Source organism: Hemiscyllium ocellatum, chromosome 12, assembly GCF_020745735.1.
Source record: "Hemiscyllium ocellatum isolate sHemOce1 chromosome 12, sHemOce1.pat.X.cur, whole genome shotgun sequence".
NCBI lineage: Eukaryota > Metazoa > Chordata > Chondrichthyes > Orectolobiformes > Hemiscylliidae > Hemiscyllium > Hemiscyllium ocellatum.
This window is the reverse complement of record NC_083412.1, coordinates 38,964,490-38,984,059: the sequence shown is the minus strand read 5'-3', so window position 1 is coordinate 38,984,059 and position 19,570 is coordinate 38,964,490. Positions and strand designations below refer to the sequence as shown.

General features: G+C 41.1%; 1 protein-coding gene across 7 annotated transcripts in view; it reads right to left on the bottom strand.

Moving 5' to 3' along the window:
* Window positions 1-19,570, bottom strand: part of dmd (dystrophin) — a 1,983,095-nt gene that overhangs the window by 230,347 nt on the left and 1,733,178 nt on the right. For all 7 annotated transcript variants that reach the window (XM_060833515.1, XM_060833512.1, XM_060833514.1 and 4 more), the window contains one exon: window positions 13,875-14,047. In XM_060833515.1, coding sequence (XP_060689498.1) covers window positions 13,875-14,047 — 173 coding nt within the window. The remainder of the gene's footprint in view (window positions 1-13,874; window positions 14,048-19,570) is intronic.

Sequence of the window (19,570 nt, the reverse complement as noted above, 5' to 3'; positions counted from 1 at the left end):
GTTCAGGAGCTGCAGGACAATGCACTGCCTAGGCCGGAGCTGGGTATGGAGTTAGTGCCTGATCTCTATAAAGACTTTGCATCTGTGGGTAGTCTACTCAGAAACAACAGGGGGAGAAGAGAAAGGAGTTGTAATTTTGAGAGATACAGGATCTAATCAGTCTCCAATAGTAAGAGATGAACGTATTTGCACTCTTTCTGATCTGTGACCTGAGAGAGAGGTAATTTGTGGGATAGATGAACAGAAATTTCGCCTTCCTTATGTAAAATCAGATTGAAGTGCCAATAAGACCGGGGAACTAACAGTGGGAGTGATTGACAGTATCAGTTGCAGGAATACAGTTTGTTCTTGGAAACGTTTTAGCAGAATCCAAGGTGGGGGTGACACCCTTGTTGTGGAGAAGCCCAAGGAAGACCAAGAAACTCAGAAGTTGAAACAGAAATATCGTGGTATTTTCCCAGACAGTGTAGTAACAAGATTGCCCAGTAATGTGTCACAGCATGAAGTGAAAAGTAAAGAGAAAGACAAAGCAGTTGAGGTTCAGTTAGCGGACTTGCTGTTTGATGTAATGGTGCAGGAAAAACCTGAACAGGCAGAGGGTTAGGCAGAAGTGTTTAGTTCTGAAAGACTAGAATAGAATAGAAAGATGTGACAATAAAAGATTGATCTGTTGATTCATATTCAAAAAAGGAGTCAGAATGTATTTCTGAGGGTTAATATATAAAGATAAAATTTGAAAACAAAAATGGAGACCATGGTAGGTTAGTGCAGAGGAGAAATGGGCAGAAGTGCACCAGATTGTGTTGCCGGTAGCATACAGACACAAATTGTCACGTGTAGCACACAAACTACCTGTAGGAGGTCACCGAAGTGTGAGGAAGATTCAGGTTAAGGTACAAAAGCATTTCTAAAGGCCTGGAATGAATAAGGATGTGGTTAACTTTTGCCATACATGTCGTATGTGCCAAAGGGTAGGTAGGCTGCTTGCAGCACCTTTGTTGCCAATTCCCATATTCAAAGAACCTTTAACGGGGTTATGATTGATTCTGTAGACCCCCTTCTTAAAAGTGGGAACCAGTACTTGCTAACTATAATGGATGTGTCTACCAGATTTCCGGAGGCAATTCCATTATCAAGGCAAAGAGGGTGGTAGAGGAGTTAATAGCTTTCTTCACGCAGTATGGGCTACCCAAAGAGATTCAGTCAGACCTAGGGTCTAATTTTACTGCTGGGCTATTTAAGGAAGTTATTGGTAGCTTAGGTACATAGCACTTTAGATCAAATGCATATCATTCTGAATCTCAAGGAACTTTAGAAAGGTGGCATCAAACCCTGAAGGACATGTTGAGAGCATACTGTCAGAATTAGCCAATGTTTGTGATAAAGGTATCCATTCATATTGTTTGCCATTAGAGATGCCCCAAATGAATCTATTCAGTTTCCTCCCTTTGAGTTAATACTTGGACACGAAACCCTTTAATTTAATTAAAGATAAATTGACAGGACGGAAGTTGGAGATCTCGCACTTGGATTATGTATCTGAGGTGAGGGAAGAGACTAAATTGGCTAGGTGAGTTAACTAAACAGCATCTGAAGAGGGCACAGCATAGAATAAAGCAGGCAGCAGATACAAACTCTGAAATTCGGATGTTTTCCTATGGGGAGGACATATTAGTATTGTTACCAGCGGTCAGAGATCCCTTCAAAGCCAGGTTTAATGGTGTGTATCAAACGGAGAAAAAATTAGGTCAGGTAAACTATCTGGTAAAGATGCAAGCTAGAATAAAACTGTATCGGGTATGTCATTTGAATATGTTGATAGAGTGAGGGAATTGGAGATCCAGGTGTTAGTTACTGCCCTGCAGAGTGAGTTATTCCAGATGTTGTGGAATTTGATGTGCCTCAAAATATGTTAAACAATGAGCAAGTTCTTGAGGAGTGGGGTAGGATAACGAACTATCTGTCTCAGGATCAAAGAACGCAGCTGAAAGGTTTGTTGCAATGGCATGAGGACATATGCAGGAATAAGATGGGGAGGATTAATGCTACTGTGCATGTGGTAGAAGTAGGAAATGTTGTTCCAATAAAACAACACACCTACCAACTTAATCCTTTCAAAGCCACACAGGCCCAGAAAGAAGTGGATGTGATGCTTAATGAAGATATCATTGAATTGAGTCAGAGTAAGTGGAATTTGCCAATCATGTTAGTTGATGGAATGCAACGATTTTGTGTGGACTATTAGAAGGTCAATACCACAACAAAATTGGACTCATACTCAACACCAAGATTGCAGAACTGTATAGAGAAAGTGGCACAAGCCAGTTACATCACAAAGTTGGACTTACTGCATAATTATTGGCAGATATGAAAGATCAGTCCTCAGCAAAGGCCTCACCTTCATTCCCCTACGCCCTTGGATTAATGAGTTCAACACGCGGCGAGACATTGAACAAGTCTTCCGCCGCCTTCGCCTCCATGCCTACTTTTTCAACCAAGACTCCCGCCCACCCTCTGACGACCCCTTCTCCCACCTCCAACACACCCCATCCACCTGGACACCCCGTGCTGGCCTTTTACCCGCCCTCGATCTCTTTATAGCCAACTGCCACCGCGACATTAACCGACTCAACCTGTCCACCCCTCTTACCCACTCCAACCTCTCACCCTCAGAACGTGCAGCCCTCCACTCCAACCCCAACCTCACCATCAAACCGGCAGACAAGGAAGGCGCGGTAGTAGTTTGGCGCATCGACCTTTGTACCGCTGAGGCCAAACGCCAGCTCGCGGACACCTCCTCCTACTGCCCCCTTGACCATTACCCCACCTCCCACCACCAAACCATCATCTCCCAGACCATCCATAACCTCATCACCTCAGGGGATCTCCCATCCACCGCCTCCAACCTCATAGTCCCACAACCCTGCACTGCCCGTTTCTATCTCCTGCCCAAAATCCACAAACCTGACTGCCCCGGCTGACCCATTGTCTCAGCCTGCTCCTGCCCCACCGAACTCATTTCCGCATACCTTGACACGGTTCGGTCCCCCTTAGTCCAAGAACTCCCTACCTACGTTCGGGACACCACCCACGCCCTCCACCTCCTCCATGATTTTCGCTTCCCCAGTCCCCCACGCCTTATCTTCACGATGGACATCCAGTCCCTGTACACCTCCATCTCCCATCACGAAGGACTCAAAGCCCTCCGCTTCTTCCTTTCCTGCCGTACCAATCAGTACCCTTCCACCGACAACCTCCTTCGACTGACTGAACTGGTCCTCACCCTGAACAACTTCTCTTTCCAATCCTCCCACTTCCTCCAAACTAAAGGAGTTGCCATGGGCACCCGCATGGGCCCCAGCTATGCCTGCCTCTTCGTAGGATATGTGGAACAGTCCATCTTCCGCAACTACATTGGCACCACCCCCCACCTTTTCCTCCGCTACATCGATGACTGTATCGGCGCTGCCTCGTGCTCCCATGAGGAGGTTGAACAGTTCATCCACTTTACCAACACCTTCCACCCCAACCTCAAATTCACCTGGACTGTCTCAGACTCCTCCCTCCCCTTCCTAGACCTTTCCATTTCTATCTCGGGTGACCGAATCAACACAGACATCTACTATAAACCGACTGACTCCCACAGCTACCTAGACTACACCTCCTCCCACCCTGCCCCCTGTAAAAACGCCATCCCATATTCCCAACTCCTTCGTCTCCGCCACATCTGCTCACAGGAGAACCAGTTACAGTACCATACAGCCCAGATGGCCTCCTTCTTCAAGGACCGCAGATTCCCCCCAGACGTGATCGATGATGCTCTCCACTGCATCTCCTCCACTTCCCGCTCCTCCGCCCTTGAGCCCCGCCCCTCCAACCGCCACCAGGACAGAACCGCACTGGTTCTCACCTACCACCCCACCAACCTCCGTATGCAGTGTATCATCCGCCGTCATTTCCGCCACCTCCAAACGGACCCCACCACCAGGGATATATTTCCCTCCCCTCCCCTATCAGCGTTCCGAAAAGACCACTCACTCCATGACTTCCTCGTCAGGTCTACACCCCCCACCAACCCAACCTCCACTCCCGGCACCTTCCCCTGCAACCGCAAGAAATGCAAAACTTGCGCCCACACCTCCTCCCTTACCTCTCTCCAAGGCCCCAAGGGATCCTTCCACATCCGCCACAAATTCACCTGCACCTCCACACACATCATCTATTGCATCCGCTGCACCCGATGTGGCCTCCTCTACATTGGGGAGACAGGCCGCCTACTTGCGGAACGCTTCAGGGAATACCTCTGGGACGCCCGGACCAACCAACCCAACCACCCCATGGCTCAACACTTTAACTCTCCCTCCCACTACACAAAGGACATGCAGGTCCTTGGACTCGTCCATCGCCAGAACATAACAACACAACTGTTGGAGGAAGAGCGCCTCATCTTCCACCTGGGAACCCTCCAACCACAAGGGATGAACTCAGATTTCTCCAGTTTCCTCATTTCCCCTTCCCCCACCTTGTCTCAGTCGATTCCCTCGAACTCAGCACCGCCCTCCTAACCTGCAATCCTCTTCCTGACCTCTCCGCCCCCACCCCACTCCGGCCTATCACCCTCACCTTGACCTCCTTCCACCTATCACATCTCCATCGCCCCTCCCCCAAGTCCCTCCTCTCTACCTTTTATCTTAGCCTGCTGGACACACTTTCCTCATTCCTGATGAAGGGCTTATGCCCGAAATGTCGAATTTCCTGTTCCTTGGATGCTGCCTGACCTGCTGCGCTTTAACCAGCAACACATTTTCAGCTCTGATCTCCAGCATCTGCAGACCTCACTTTTTCCTCGAATTATTGGCAGATACCTTTATCAGAGAAAGCGAAAGAAGTTTCTGCTTTTGTAACTTCAAATAGGTTATACCAATTCAAAGTGATGCCTTTTGGAATGAAGAACGCACCAGCCACATTCAAAGACTCATGAACAGAGTTGTAGCTGGGTTTACAAACAGTCTATCTGGATGATGTAGTGATCTTAAGTGAGTCTTGGAAAGATCACATGGTTGAGTTGGCAGAGCTGTTTGAATGATTACTGGTAATGAACTTTAAAAAACTGAATTTAAAAAAGGCAGAGGTGACATTCTTGGGACATAATATCGATCATGGAAGATTGATCTCAAGGAATGAAAAGATGAAGGCTATTGAGGAATTTCCATGACCAACCTCAAAGAAAGAGGTACTTCAATTTTTGCAACTAAGCAGATTCTACCAGAAGTTTATTCCAAACTTCAGGAGCATGTGTAACTGCTTACAGATTTACTGAAAAACACAAAATTTTGATGGACAGAAAAATGCCAGGAGGCATTTCACAATTTCAAAGCAGTATTAACCACCACACCAGTTTTAGCTGCACCAAATTTTTTGAAACTATTCAAAGTTGCAATTGGTGCTAGTGATATAGGAGCTGGAGCTGTACTGCTCCGGGATGATGTTGATGGAATTGATTGTCCAATTGGCTATTTTTCAAAGAAGCTCAACACTTAACAGAGAAAATACTCTACCATCAAAAAGGAATTATTGATTTTGCTACTGGCCGTACATCATTTTAATGTTTGTGTGATGAGCAATGTGTTGGAGACAGTTGTGTGCACTAATCACAATCCTCTTACATTCTTGGAATGATTTAAAGACAAGAATATGAGACTATTTCATTGGCGTCTAATGTTACAGACTTTTAATTTACAAATTGTAAATGTTGCAGGTCGTAAAAATGTAACTGCAGATGTGCTATCATGGATTTAAAGGATAAAGTACAGATCAGATTGGACAGATACCAATGTTATATATATGTGCAGAAATTAATATGAACTTAGATTAATGTCCTATGTATTTTATTGTAATAGGATTAAGAATTCGAAAAAAGATTGAATATGATGGTTCAGTTTTTCTTACGGGGTGAGGTGTTATCAAGTTGAAGACATGTACTGTACCTTTAAGAGAGAGTGAATGCTGTTCTGAACTGACAGCTGGATTGCACCTCTGATGACGAGCTAGCAGTCTCAGAATGTACTGGAAAATTGAAAATATGTAACATTGGCTGTGAAATAGATACCTGAGTTGACTGCTGAGTGGACAACAATTTGAACTTAACCAATCAACTTAAATTATGCCCCAGGATACTAAAACCCAATCGCGTTTAATTTATTGTTTTTGCCAACCTTGAACCAATGAGACAATCTGATGTTTGGGCTATAAAAGAAGCAGCCATTTTGAAAGTCAGACAGAGATTATCCGTGGGTTAACAATATTTTTCATATGAATAAGGTATCTTTGATAGAGAGTGTTTTTGAACAGCAGTCTCTCTTGGTGGCAGTACAATGTCAATGACAGTTACTCTCTGTCTGACTTTCAAAATGCCCATTTGTTTGAAAAGACAAACACATCTGTTGAAGAATCCAACTGTGAGGGAAGGCTGCTCACTGCTTCATGAATCCTCTCGTCAGCCAGTTTAGCAATTCTGCAATGGAGCTATCAGAGCAGGTTGTTTTCCAAACTAAATGTATCAACAAAAAAAAATCAAATGGCAATCAATAAGCCTTTAAAATGTATATTCGTGTTTGTCTGTAATTCTAAACCGTCAAGCTACATAGCTTTCTTCTTGATTCAGCAATTAAAGTAGACCATTTAATAAGTAAGCTTGAGTAAAAGGGCAAAAGAAGTTGACATCTTTATTAATAGCCCTTGAATATTCCTCTATTTCTGACTCCTAATAGCAGAAAGAATAGCATTACCATTATCTGATGTTGCCGGTTTTTTGAACAAGATGGATCTTTATGTCAATACTTTTGCTTTCTGAATAGTGTTTTTGTCACTCATAAAGACTTATTCTATTGACACAAGCTGAAAGCAGTTGCTTGGTCCACATATGAACTTCTCCCCTATCATACATCAATAATCATCGGGGAATGGGTGCTGGACCGCAATGGTTATTGGCAGCTTTAATATTGCACAATCAAAAAAAAGACTACATTTTGAAAGCTGTTCATGTACTGTTTGGTTTGCAATTCTACAATATTCCTCAAGAAGGAATTATTCTCAGGCAAATGATTAAAAAGCAATGGAGGCTGAGGTTGGGTTGAATTCCTGGCTTTCATTAATTCAGCAGTCGAGATATGGAAATTAAGTAGCTAAATTTATGTTGCAATAAGTGATGCAAGACCAGCTCAGCGAGGCTGACTCATACAACTTCGGCTTTGCATGGGCTGCTGTAATAATTCTTTCGCTGGCCTTTCAACCCTGAAATTCTAATGGTTACTGAGGGGAATAGATACATGCAGATATTCATATGTGCATGCGAAAGGAGAGATTTTGCAAAACTCCCTTTGTCTAAGTATAGACAGAATTGTATGACTTAATATCCTCAGCTAACTGGCAACATTATCATAAAAATACCATGGGTGAAACAATACCTGTAACACATTGGTAGGAATAATAACAGTTACCAGTAGCAATTTGGATGCTTCCTGATATTACACTTATATTTTGCATATATGGCTTCTCTCCTTATACAGTTTCAGATTCCGTCCATGTGACTCTGATGAGGAAGGCAATCAAAACTGAACCATACAACCTAGAGAATCAAGTACTACAAAAGGCTGTGTTAAGTTTGCTGATCTCATGTTGGACAGGAGTCATGTACACACAGTCTCTGAAGCCCTGAGTTGGGAGTGATGAAAATCAGTCAGGAATCCCAATATAATTGCTATTCAATAATAACCACAGCTGGAGGTGTGGTGACATGAAACATTTAGTAGGATAAAAGTGAATTAGCCAGAATGTACTATGTGTTTGAATAACTGATGGTATCAACTGAGTAAGGTGCAAGATGGTGAAAGGCATCCATGTGATAATGCCAGGTAATTGGTGAACAGAGAAAGCGAAAATCAACACTTCCCATAACTAAGGACTGCCCCTCTTACAACTATACATCTGCTGCACAGTTTACTCCAAAGATATATAGCTAAAAAGTATTCCATTTGTTGCAAGCATTGGAATTCACGTTTGCTGTTCAAAAACCTGATTGCAAGTGAAAGCTGTGTGCCAAATAAATCTTAATATCATCAATATATGAACAAGCGAATACAATTTTCCCTTTTATAGGTAAAACATGTGGGCTATTTTCCCTGCAGCATCAGAGGCTGAGGGGTGACCTTCTAGAGATTTATAAAATCGTGAGAGGTATAGAACATAGAACAGTATAGCACAGAACAAGCCCTTCAGCCCACGATGTTGTGCCGACCACTGATCCTCATGTATGCACCCTCAAATTTCTGTGACCATATGCCTGTCCAGTAGTCTCTTAAATGTCCCCAATGACCTTGCTTTCACAACTGCTGCTGGCAACGCATTCCATGCTCTAACAACCCTCTGTGTAAAAAACCCGCCTCTGATATCCCCTCTATACTTTCCTCCAACCAGCTTAAAACTATGACCCCTCGTGTTGGTCATTTCTGCCCTGGGTAATAGGGTAAACAGACAAGATGTTTTCCCTGGGGTGGGGGAATCCAAAACTAAAGGGCATAGGTTTAAGGTGAGACAGGAAAGGTTGAAAAGGGACCTACGGGACAACATTTTCATGCAGAGAGTGATGAGCGTATGGAATAAGCTGTCAGAGGAAGCAGTGGAGCCTCGTATAATTACAACATTTAAAAGGCATCTAGATAGGTGTGTGAATAGAAAGGGTGTAGAGGGATATGGATCAAATGCTACCAAATGGGAGTATATTTATTCTGGATATCTGGTCAGCATGGACAAGTTGGACCGAAAGGGTCTATTTCCATGTTGTACATCTCCATAACTTTTTTTTTCCCAATTTAGAGCAATTCCTACCACTGAGGCATGGATTAAAGCATTATGGGACTTAATGCCACTAGAAAATTGGCCTATTCATTAGACTGGACAAGATTAGTTGGGGAAAAATCCTGCCTGTGCCACTCACATCTAAAACCCTATTCAGCTCTGCAAACGTCTCTGCAAACCCCCCTCCACAACCTGTCAACGATTCCCCCATCTGGATCTGGATTTCTGCAAACATGCACCTAATCTGATTTCACCTCCAAAGGAAGATCGATGCCCTTCAAACATCAAACAGTACATTTTAAACTGTCTGTCCTTCTGATCCATGCAGACACGTATTTGGAAGAACGTTGCTGCGATTTCATAAACAAGCTCTGCACATCAGTGGCAAACCTACCGACCTCGACAAATAAAAATTCTTATTAGGTATCAGGATAGAAATAAAATCTATAAATGTGCTATGTTCACTTGGAATAAAATGAAAGCTCAGTCTGTGTCCACAAGTCGAAAATATGTGTTTGTGTTTTTACAGTGGAGCTATGTTATTTATTAGTAGGCAAGCTAGGTTAAAACATTTAAAGATAAAATAAATGAAATGAAATGTGTGAGTAAGCAGCCTCGCAATGATTATATGTTTGACAGACTGACAGGTGCCTGGAAGAAAGTATAATCCTCAAAGCAACTCTAAATCTTATTACAATAGAGTAGTCACTTTATTGGATTTATTTAAATGAGAGACTGATATCATCTGGCCAAAGAAATGGAATCATCTCTGGATGCTGTAGAATGTCTGATACCATATCATCAGTTTGCTGGAAAACAAGGTTTACTTTTATTAGTTTAGAAAGAAAAAAAAATAGAGATGTGTAAACGCCTTATCAAAACTGTGCATGGTATGAGAACTTCACTGAAATCAGGAATACCTATTTCATGTCACCAATGCAGAAGTAGTTGACAATTTATTTCATGGACATTGCGCAGTAATGGTAAATGAATATGTTGAGAAATTGAAGATGATGTTTGATTGTTCAAACTCAATGTCAACATTTATCAGTCCTTGGTTGCTCCCTTGGATTCTCGATGTGGTTTTAAATGTGGCTGTGGGTCACATCGACCAGGACGAGTGCAGTTTTGACTCTTGCTCTGTACTGAGTCAGCCAACCCTAACCTCATATCAGAACAGTCAAAGTTCCCAAGAGAACCCCAAGCCGTGAGTCTAAGGAGAGGGTAAGGATTATGGAAAGTGGGGGCAGCAAACAGCCAGAACTTCTGCTCCTCACCATTCTCAATGGAGTCTGGATAACGATTGGCTATAATTCTCATTGGAGAAAGTGAGGATTACAGATGCTGGAGATCATAGTCAAGAGTGTGGTGCTGGGAAAGCACAGCAGGTCAGGTAGCATCTGAGGAGCAGGATAATCGATGTTTCGGGCATCAGCCCTTCCTGATGGAGAGTCGATTCTCCTGTTCCTTGGATGCTGCCTGATCTGTTCTTTTCTAGCACCACACTCCTGACTCTGATTCTCATTGTCGGGTTACTTGCTGGCACTATGTCCAAGCTCATGCTGAGAACGGTAAGTTGGGCCAAATGCTGCAAGTAGACATGAATCAGTTTGCTCAGGACATGATAGGTTATGTGAAATGAAGTTAGGACAAAATTGAACAAGCAACCACTTTAGACCACATTCCCACAGCATGCCAGTACAGTGACAATTTTCCTTCCAATACCAGGCAGAAGACTATTCACAACCAGACAGTTTTCCACATTTAAATAAAGAGGAGGGTACACAGAAATGATTAGATATGCAATCTATATAAAAACAAATGAATTAGTAGCAAGAGCAGACTGTAGAGTTCCTTAAGTCTGCTCTATCATTGGATAATGGCCACAATCCTACTTTCTTGCCTATCCCCTATACCCAATGATTCCCTTGTCAATCAAGAAGCTACCTTGAGTAAATTCAATGAACTTGTTCCCATCTGCTCTCTGGGGAAAGAGAACTCCAAAGACAAATGGCCTCTGAGGGAAATGTGTTCTCATAATCTCACTACGAAATGGATGAATACTTAAATTTAAATTGTATCCTTTTGTCTCATTTCTCAACATAAGGAAAACATCTTTTCAACATTCACCCCGTCAAGTCCCCTCAGGACCTTCTATGTTTCAATATGATCATGTCTCCTTTTTCCAAACCCAAATGGAGATGCACCCAACCTGTTTAACTTTTCCTCGTAAGATGAATTCTTCTTCCCAAGAATCATTTGAGAGAACCCTTTCTAAACTTTCTGTGATGAATTTATATCCTTTCTTAAGTTAGGGAGTGAAAGGTAGTTGAAATGTCATCTCACCAATGCCCCATGTAATTATAGCAAACCTTCCCAAATTATATTTTAAATTCCAATTCAAAAAGCAAGAACATTTCTTACTGGCCTCTTAATCACTTTCTGTACCTGCATACTAACTCTTTGTGATTCATGTACAACAATATCCTGATCACCTGAACTGTAGAGTTTCATAATTTCTCCCCATTTAAATAATATGCTGCTTTTCATTTTTTTTCTCCGTGGACAGGTTTACAGTTATACATCATCTACGAATTATTTTCCTACTCAAACTATGGCCCATTCCAGATGATTTACATCACCTTCACAACAGACTCTTCAATATCTGTGTCATCAACAAATTTGGCGACTTTACATTCAGTTCCTTCATCTAAAATATTGATATAGATTGTAAATTGTTGAAGTTTTGATATACATCATTAGTTACTCAACAAGCCAGTAGATCACCAATCTGAAAATGACCCATTTATCCTTTCTCCCAGCTTCCAATTCACTATCAATCCTCTATCCAACCTAATATATTATCCCCTACACCATGAGTTTTTACTTTTTGTTCTTTGCTCTTTGCTACAGCATCTTACTTTTGGAAATCTAAGTATTTGGAACTCTTGTACCCCTTGATATGTGTTAGTTGTTTCTTCTTCCAAAAATGCAAAGAAATTAATGAAACATAATTTCCCTTTCACAAACTCAAGTTGACTCCACCTGATGACATTAACATTTCCAAAGTGCCCTGCTAACCTCCTTAAGAACGGATTCGAGCATTTTCGCTGTGACAAATGTTATTATGGGTCACACCGAAATTCTTGTTATCTTTACTTTTAATAAAAAGTAAGGTAACTATGTGTAAAATGCCTTGGGGGATTTTCACATTGTGATAGATGTAGACACAGCAATACTATCCCAGGAAATCATACAGACAGGCTCACAGTTTGTTTAGTGCAAGCTATTCCTAATTGTCTCAGGAACTGAATGTCTGCAATGACAAATGAGACCCTGTTACTACTTACCTGATTGCAGATATTTTAATCTGTGCCTTTATTTTGCTGTTTATCTTGTGCACGGTAATATATTTGTCAGTTAATCTATTGCTGTGCCTCAAGAATCTACATATTCATGTAAGAGCATGCGCGAGTGCAAATTTCTTGACAAGAATCAAGGTTAATGCTGATGATCCTTGCGGAGTTGTAGAGGACAAACAAATATCATTGTCGACATAAATCTGGAAATGTGGAATATGCAAAAAAAAATTGACTGCCCTTTGACAGCACCCAAGATATAATGTACAGCACCATTTAGAAGATGTGTTGATTTATATAAATAACATTAAAGAGTCATTAATATTGAAGGTTAATGAGGCTCATCAACTTCACTCAAGCTTTAGGCAAGAATTCTACCCTCTGACACACTAATGAGTTACTTTCACAGGTGATTAAAGTTTGCAGTTTGAAATCTGTGCTGTTTAAAGTGATGATATGCAGAACGAAAGGAAAAGAAAACAGCACTATCGGAAGATTATTCCATACTTGAATGTCAAAACCAACTTGATCATGTTGAGAATGCACCAGGCCATTAAGTCTTTGATAAGTAATCAAAAAAGTCCTCCTGTCTGGAAACTAAGCTTTCAGTCCTAGCACATTTTAAAATGTTGTGTTTTTCAGCTATCACACAAATGTTAAAGGTTTTCACTTCCCAAGCAAGAGCTCAGAATTAAAAGTACATTTTGAGGGAATCAACGTATTAAAGAGTCAAAGGGACCTGACACAGAATCAATGGATGGTTATGGTAAATAATTCCAATGTCATGTTAGTGCATTCCTGAAATATGATCCTTTAGCATATCAGTGCTGGCACTGTGAGAATGCTGAGCAGAGATTTATGAGTACTGTATGAGGAACACAATGCCACTTACTACACAGTACTATATTGTTTTCCAGCCAACAACTATACTATTGAGTGATTTCCAGTGGGAGAGAGGGCAGCAGAGTGAGTCCTAAATCCAACAGTCAGTGCACAGTCATTGCACATTAACTTCCCACAAAGACAGGAGAATCCATCATTAGTTTTCCCAAAGCAGGCTCTCCATCTCGTGAAAAGAATTTCACTAAAAAGTTACATTTCCTGTTATAAACATTCCCCCCGTGTAGTGGCAGGACCAAGATTTTCTCAATGCTAGCACACCACCAGCATACGCGGCAGTTTGGAGATATTAGACTTCAACATACTGCAACAGTCATGATTTGGAGATGCCGGTGTTGGACTGGGGTGTACAAAGTTAAAAATCACACAACACCAGGTTATAATTCGACAGGTTCACTTGGAAGCACAAGCTTTCGGAGGCTGCTCCTTCATCAGGTGGTTGTTGCTGACTTAGTTACACAGTTCTGAGGATGTCAACCAGTCCCTTCTTTGAGGACCTACGTATGAGAGTCTATGGCCAGTGAGTATCAGGTGATCTGTAAGGCTTGGTATCACACCACACTATACTTCACACTTCACAAACTTCTATCAGGATAAATTAGATATCCAAAGTTATATCTCATAAATTGTAACATCACTGCAGATTTCTAAAAATTCTGAAGTAACATTTTGAGTAGAAATGCTAAACTCCAAATGCTAAATACAGGAATCAAAAGCAAATCTTATTATTTTCAGATTAGCACAGGTGAAAGGCCTTACCTAATATTCAGTGATTTTTTCCTGAGCTCAGTCCAATGAAAATTCATGTCATCAAGACGTCTCCGTAGCAGAACCCCATCCTCTGCACCTTCCAGACCTTTGAGTATTTTTTGTCCATTCTCATCCAAGTTATGGTAAGTATCAGTGTGAGCATCAATTTCTGACTGGAGATCCTGTCAAAGAAGACAGATGACAAAATACATTTATTCTGTATCTATTGATTTGTCAGAAATGGGATCTTACAGTCAGGACAATCACTGAACTGTGCCTGACTTCATGCTTTACTTGATTCAATATTAGATTGGAAATAAAATTGACAATAAAATAAAACAAAACAAAAATTGCACTATTGACATTACTGACCTTAACGTAATAAGTTTTTCTTTGCAACATTTTGAGTCTAAGCCTTGGAAGAATACAAAGGTTTTGTGGTGCCTGCATTATGCCCGAGATAGTTACTCAGGAAAGCACAGACTCTTGTGTGCTTTCTGCTCAATAATGTGTGACTGGATAGGAACCAGCCTCAACATTCACTATTGCATAACCACCCTAAAGGACACAAAACCATCATTCAGGGTAGTGGCCTTTCAGCAACACAACAGTTGAATAGGCCAGTCATAAAATTAGCTTTGTTTTTTTATAGAATAGAAAAGCATCACAGTTCTCAATTCTCTTTAAATTTTAAAGGGTTCCAGCAAGTGAACATTCCTCAAACAGATGCCACATGCCAATGTGCAAACAGTTAAGCATAGACGAGCATACCAACCCACCTACAGGCTTGATTGAGCTGACTGTATAATATGGAGTGAGAGTTTTGCTGTTCTGTACATCAACCAATTGTTTCCTTTTCAGCTTTATGCCCCTTCCTACATGCATCCTCTCAAAGAAAGAAGTATATCTCTGAGTGGATCCATGCAATAAACTCTGACAGAACTGTCAAGAGGAATAAATCCCAAGTGAGAGACAGTTTACTCATAAGACAAACAGTTGAGACACTCACTCCATGTAAATCATAAACTCAACTAAAACAACTAACTGTATCTTCCAAAAAACCCACAGCTAGGGAATAAGCACATGTTCATACTCAAGGTAAGACGGAAGGTCTTGGAGATACAGAGCAGGTCCATCAGCAAATTTGATGTTTTGTCCAGTCACAGTTCCTCAGATAATGAAGCAATCTCTGCTAATAAAATATGGAAAACATCCAGACTTGAACTAATGATATTCAGGCAACATAAGGGCCAGACAAAAACACAGCCCCAATAAAGAGACTAACTATCTTCTCTTGAAAGTGGAGTCACAGGCAGATAGGATAGTGAAGGCGGTGTTTGGTATGCTTTCCTTTATTGGTCAGAGTATTGAGTACAGGTTATGGGAGGTCATGTTGCGGCTGTACAGGACAATAGTTAGGCCATTGTTGGAATATTGCATGCAATTCTGGTCTTCTTCCTATTGGAAAGATGTTGTGAAACTTGTAAGGGTTCAGAAAAGATTTACAAGGATGTTGCCAGGGTTGGAAGATTTGAGTTATAGGGACAGGCTGAAGAGGCTGGGGCTGTTTTCCCTGGAGCGTCAGGGGCTGAGAGGTGACCTTATAGAGGTTTACAAAATTATGAGGGGCATAGATAAGGTAAATAGGCAAAGTCTTTTCCCTGGGGTAGGGGAGTCCAGAACTAGAGGGCATAGGTTTAGGGTGAGAGGGGAAAGATATAAAAGAAACCTAAGGGGCAACTTTTTCACACAGAGGATGGTACGTGTATGGAATGAGCTGCCAGAGGAAGTGGTGGAGGCTGGTACAATTGCAACACCCAAGAGGCATTTGGATGGGTATATGAATAGGAAGGGTTTCGAGGGATATGGGCCAGGTGCTGGGAGGTGGGAATAGGTTGGGATGGGATATCTGGTTGGCATGGACGGGTTGGATCGAAGGGTCAGTTTCCATGCATACATCTCTATGACTCTAATAACCATTTCTGCTAGACATCGGAAGAAGTATCTCGCAACTTGTAGAATTCCAGTTAGGTTGTAGCAGCCTGGAGTATTTTTGTATCAACAAGTTGACAGGAAAAGCTTATCAAGACTTTGGTGTGAGAACTACCATTTGGTCAGTGGATGCCTTGAGGACCAACTGGAGTGTTATACTTGTAAAATGCTTCCCAGGTTTCATTGGAACTATTCAGTTGTTAATTACATAGATTTGAGGGCATAGTTGGAAATAATGGTCTGCATTATTGTTTGGTGGAGGCATTCCTGTTGTTCCAAAGGCAATGAAACACTCCTTTAAGGTTATCATATGAGACAACTTCAGACATAGGTTTGACTGCAGCAACCACTGAGCTGCCAGAAATTGAATTCTCTGGAACAGCCATTACCCTGAGACAAGATGTACCTCAGGTCTCTAAATCTCTAACAGAACCATTATGGTCACCCACTGTTTAATCTCACTTCACGAGGGAACACTTCATAGAAGTTGTAGAAAAGAACTGAACAAAGTAAATTCAGTTGACACAAAGGGTCGTCCTGTTATTAAATAGCTATACAAAGGATGGGATGATTTTCCAGGGTCTTTCTACTGAATGTTGCACACAAAAGTAACATTTGGGAAAAAACATCTCTGTCACATATATGGCAGGAAACAATTATCTCTACAAAGGAGCATTGAACTATCTTTCCTTGACAATCAATAAGATGATCATCAAATCACCCATCATTAACATCTCGGGGATTACGAGTGACCAGACATCTACCTAGTCCAGCCATACAACTACTGTGCCTGAAAGACCGGATCAGAAATTTAGAATTCTGAGATTGGAAACTCATTGCACAACTCTGAAAAGCTTTTCCACTCCCTATGAGGCACAAGTCTGGTATGTGATGGAATACTGTCGATTTGCCTAGATGAATGCAACAATTTCAGGACAGTTGATGGAATCCAGGACAAAGCAGCCCATTTCATTGGTACCAATCCATAATGTTAAAGATTCATTGCTCTGTATCATTTACTAAACCTCCTTTACAATTACCTTCCAAACTCTCAAACTCCAATAAGTACAAGGCCATCCAATGCAAGGAACATCAACACTTGCACATTTTCCTCTAAATCACTGAGTTGGAACTATACCACAATCAAATGTAACAATGAAGATCTTATGCTTCAGTTATACAGGTCATTGGTGAGACCACATTTGAAATACTATGTGCAGTTTTGGTTTTCACATTTTCGGAAGAATGTCGATATGTCCGAGGCAGCTCAGAATAGGTTTATTAGATTGATGCTTGCAATGAATGGCTGATCTTACAAGCACAGTTTGTACAGTTTGAGCTTGTTTCAGCAGAGTTTAGAAAATTCAAGGCTAACTTTATCGAAGTGCATTAGATCCTGAATGGTCTTTGCAAAATGGGCATGGAAAGGATGTTCATCTTGTGAGCCAGACCAGATGCCAGATTGTGGCTCAGTGGTTAGCACTGCTTTTTCACAGCACCAGGGACCCGGGTTCAATTCCAGCCTCAGTCAACTGTCTGTGTGGAGTTTACACATTTTCCCAGTGTCTGTGCGGGTTTCCTCCGGGTGTTCCAGTTCTCCTCACAATCCAAACATGTGCAAGTCAAGGGAATTGGCCATGCTAAATTGCCGATAGTGTTCAGGGATGTGTAGGTTAGGTGAATTAGTCAGGGACAAATGTAGAGTAATGGGGAATGCGTTTGGGTGGGATACTTTTCAGAGAGTCGGTGTGGGCTGGTTGGGCCAATCTGTAAGGATTCTAATTATAATTCTCAAGAACTGGGGAAACACACTGCATTAACCCTTTTAAGACAGAGATGAGGAGAATACTTTTCTCTCTGGGGGTTGTCTGAAATTGGGATATTTTGTCTACCAAGGCAGTGGATGTTGGGTTCTTAAATATATTTACCAAATGTGAATAGACATTTGCAAAACAAGGAAGTCAAGGGGAATGGTTAGGAATGTGGAAAGTGAAACATAAGCTGATCTTATTGAGTAGCATAGTAGCCTTGAGGGGCCAAATGGCCGACCTCTGCACCTATTTCGTATGTTTGTCAAATATTAAATTAAAAAGATTTCCATTGAGAAATCTATGTTGACAGTATAAAGTGATGTTTTTAGCAAAGCTAGATACCAAAGAAAAAACAAACAGAGTCATAGGTGGACAATTCAAATTTGCTCCACCATTCAATAGATCACAGCTGAATTTTCACCTCAACTTTATCCTTCAGGACTATTGTCATATTCTTAATTGTGATAGTATTCAAAAATGAATCAACCTCTGTTTTGATTAAACTCAACGTGAGCATCTACAATACTCTGACTCAGGAAATTTCTCCTGATTTCAGTTTTAAATGATTGCCCCTTTATTCTGAGACTGTGATCTCAGTTCTAGACATTGAGTCACAGGAAACATCCTCACCTCCCAAGATCTAACCTGTCAAACTAATTTGATCATTTCTCAATCTTCTCATTTCTTGGCAAATTATTTATGATATATGAATAAAATGGCAACAAAAGACTCAATCTCTCCTATCCTACCCTCCAAAGTATGTACCCAAAAAAGTCCCTGATGGATTTGAGTCAGTACCCTTCCAGAACGTTTAATGCTTGGGTTAGAGCCTTCAAATTGATTGCGATTCAGACCCCATGTGCAATATCACAGGAAGCCAACTAGCATATTACAGACATATTACAAAGACATGTAAGAATTTTATATCAACACTCATTACATAATACAAGTCAAAAGCAGGAAAGTGGAACAGATTCACTTTTTGACAGCTTATTTATGAGGTCCAAGATAGATTACATAGTAAGCTATCAATATCACAGTTGTATTTTCAAACATTTAAAAAGCAACCTTTCAAATCAGGTTGAAACAAACTTAGCTTAACCTTTAAAGCCCAAATGTAAACTTTTAATAGAATGATAACTGGAACAGGTTAATGTTTCTTCATAAAATTTAGATGTACCTTCACTCTCCCATGAAGTGATTTATTATGGCTGCTCATCTTATTGATACATTTCCTATTTTATCCTTATATAGCTCATTAAGCAATAAAATTCTGTTTACGCACAACAATCAATTAAAGTGATATATCTTGAGCCCAAAAGCTGCAGGACAACACAAAAGTGCTTTTGTGAACATATAAAGCTTGGAAATGACTGTCAGAAATGCTACTGTGGATACCACATACCTCTATCAAATACTTTGATGTTATTTCAGGGGAGTTAACTTCTTCATTTAAATGTCACAGAGGTATTAGATACATACTTTTTTTTAAAATTCACTCACAGGACTTGGGCTTTGCTGGCTGGCCAGCATTTATTACCCACGGCTAGTTACCTTTGAAAAGGTGGTGGTAAGCTGCTTTCCGGTATTCCATGTGCTGTAGGTAGATCCATGCCATAAGGGAGAGAATTCCAGAATTTCAATCCAATATCAGTAAAGGAATTGCGATATATTTCTAAGTCAGGATGGTGAGTGGCTAGAAGGGGAACTTGAAGGTGGTGGTCTTCCCATATGTCTGCGGCCCTTCATCTTGTGGATGGAAGGGATCATGGGTTTGAAAGGTGCTGTCTTAGGATCGTTGGTGAATTTCTGCAGTATATCTTGTAGATGGTACACACTGCTGCTACTAAGCATTGGTGGTGAAGGGAATGAATGCTTGTGGATTTGGTGCCAATCAAACAA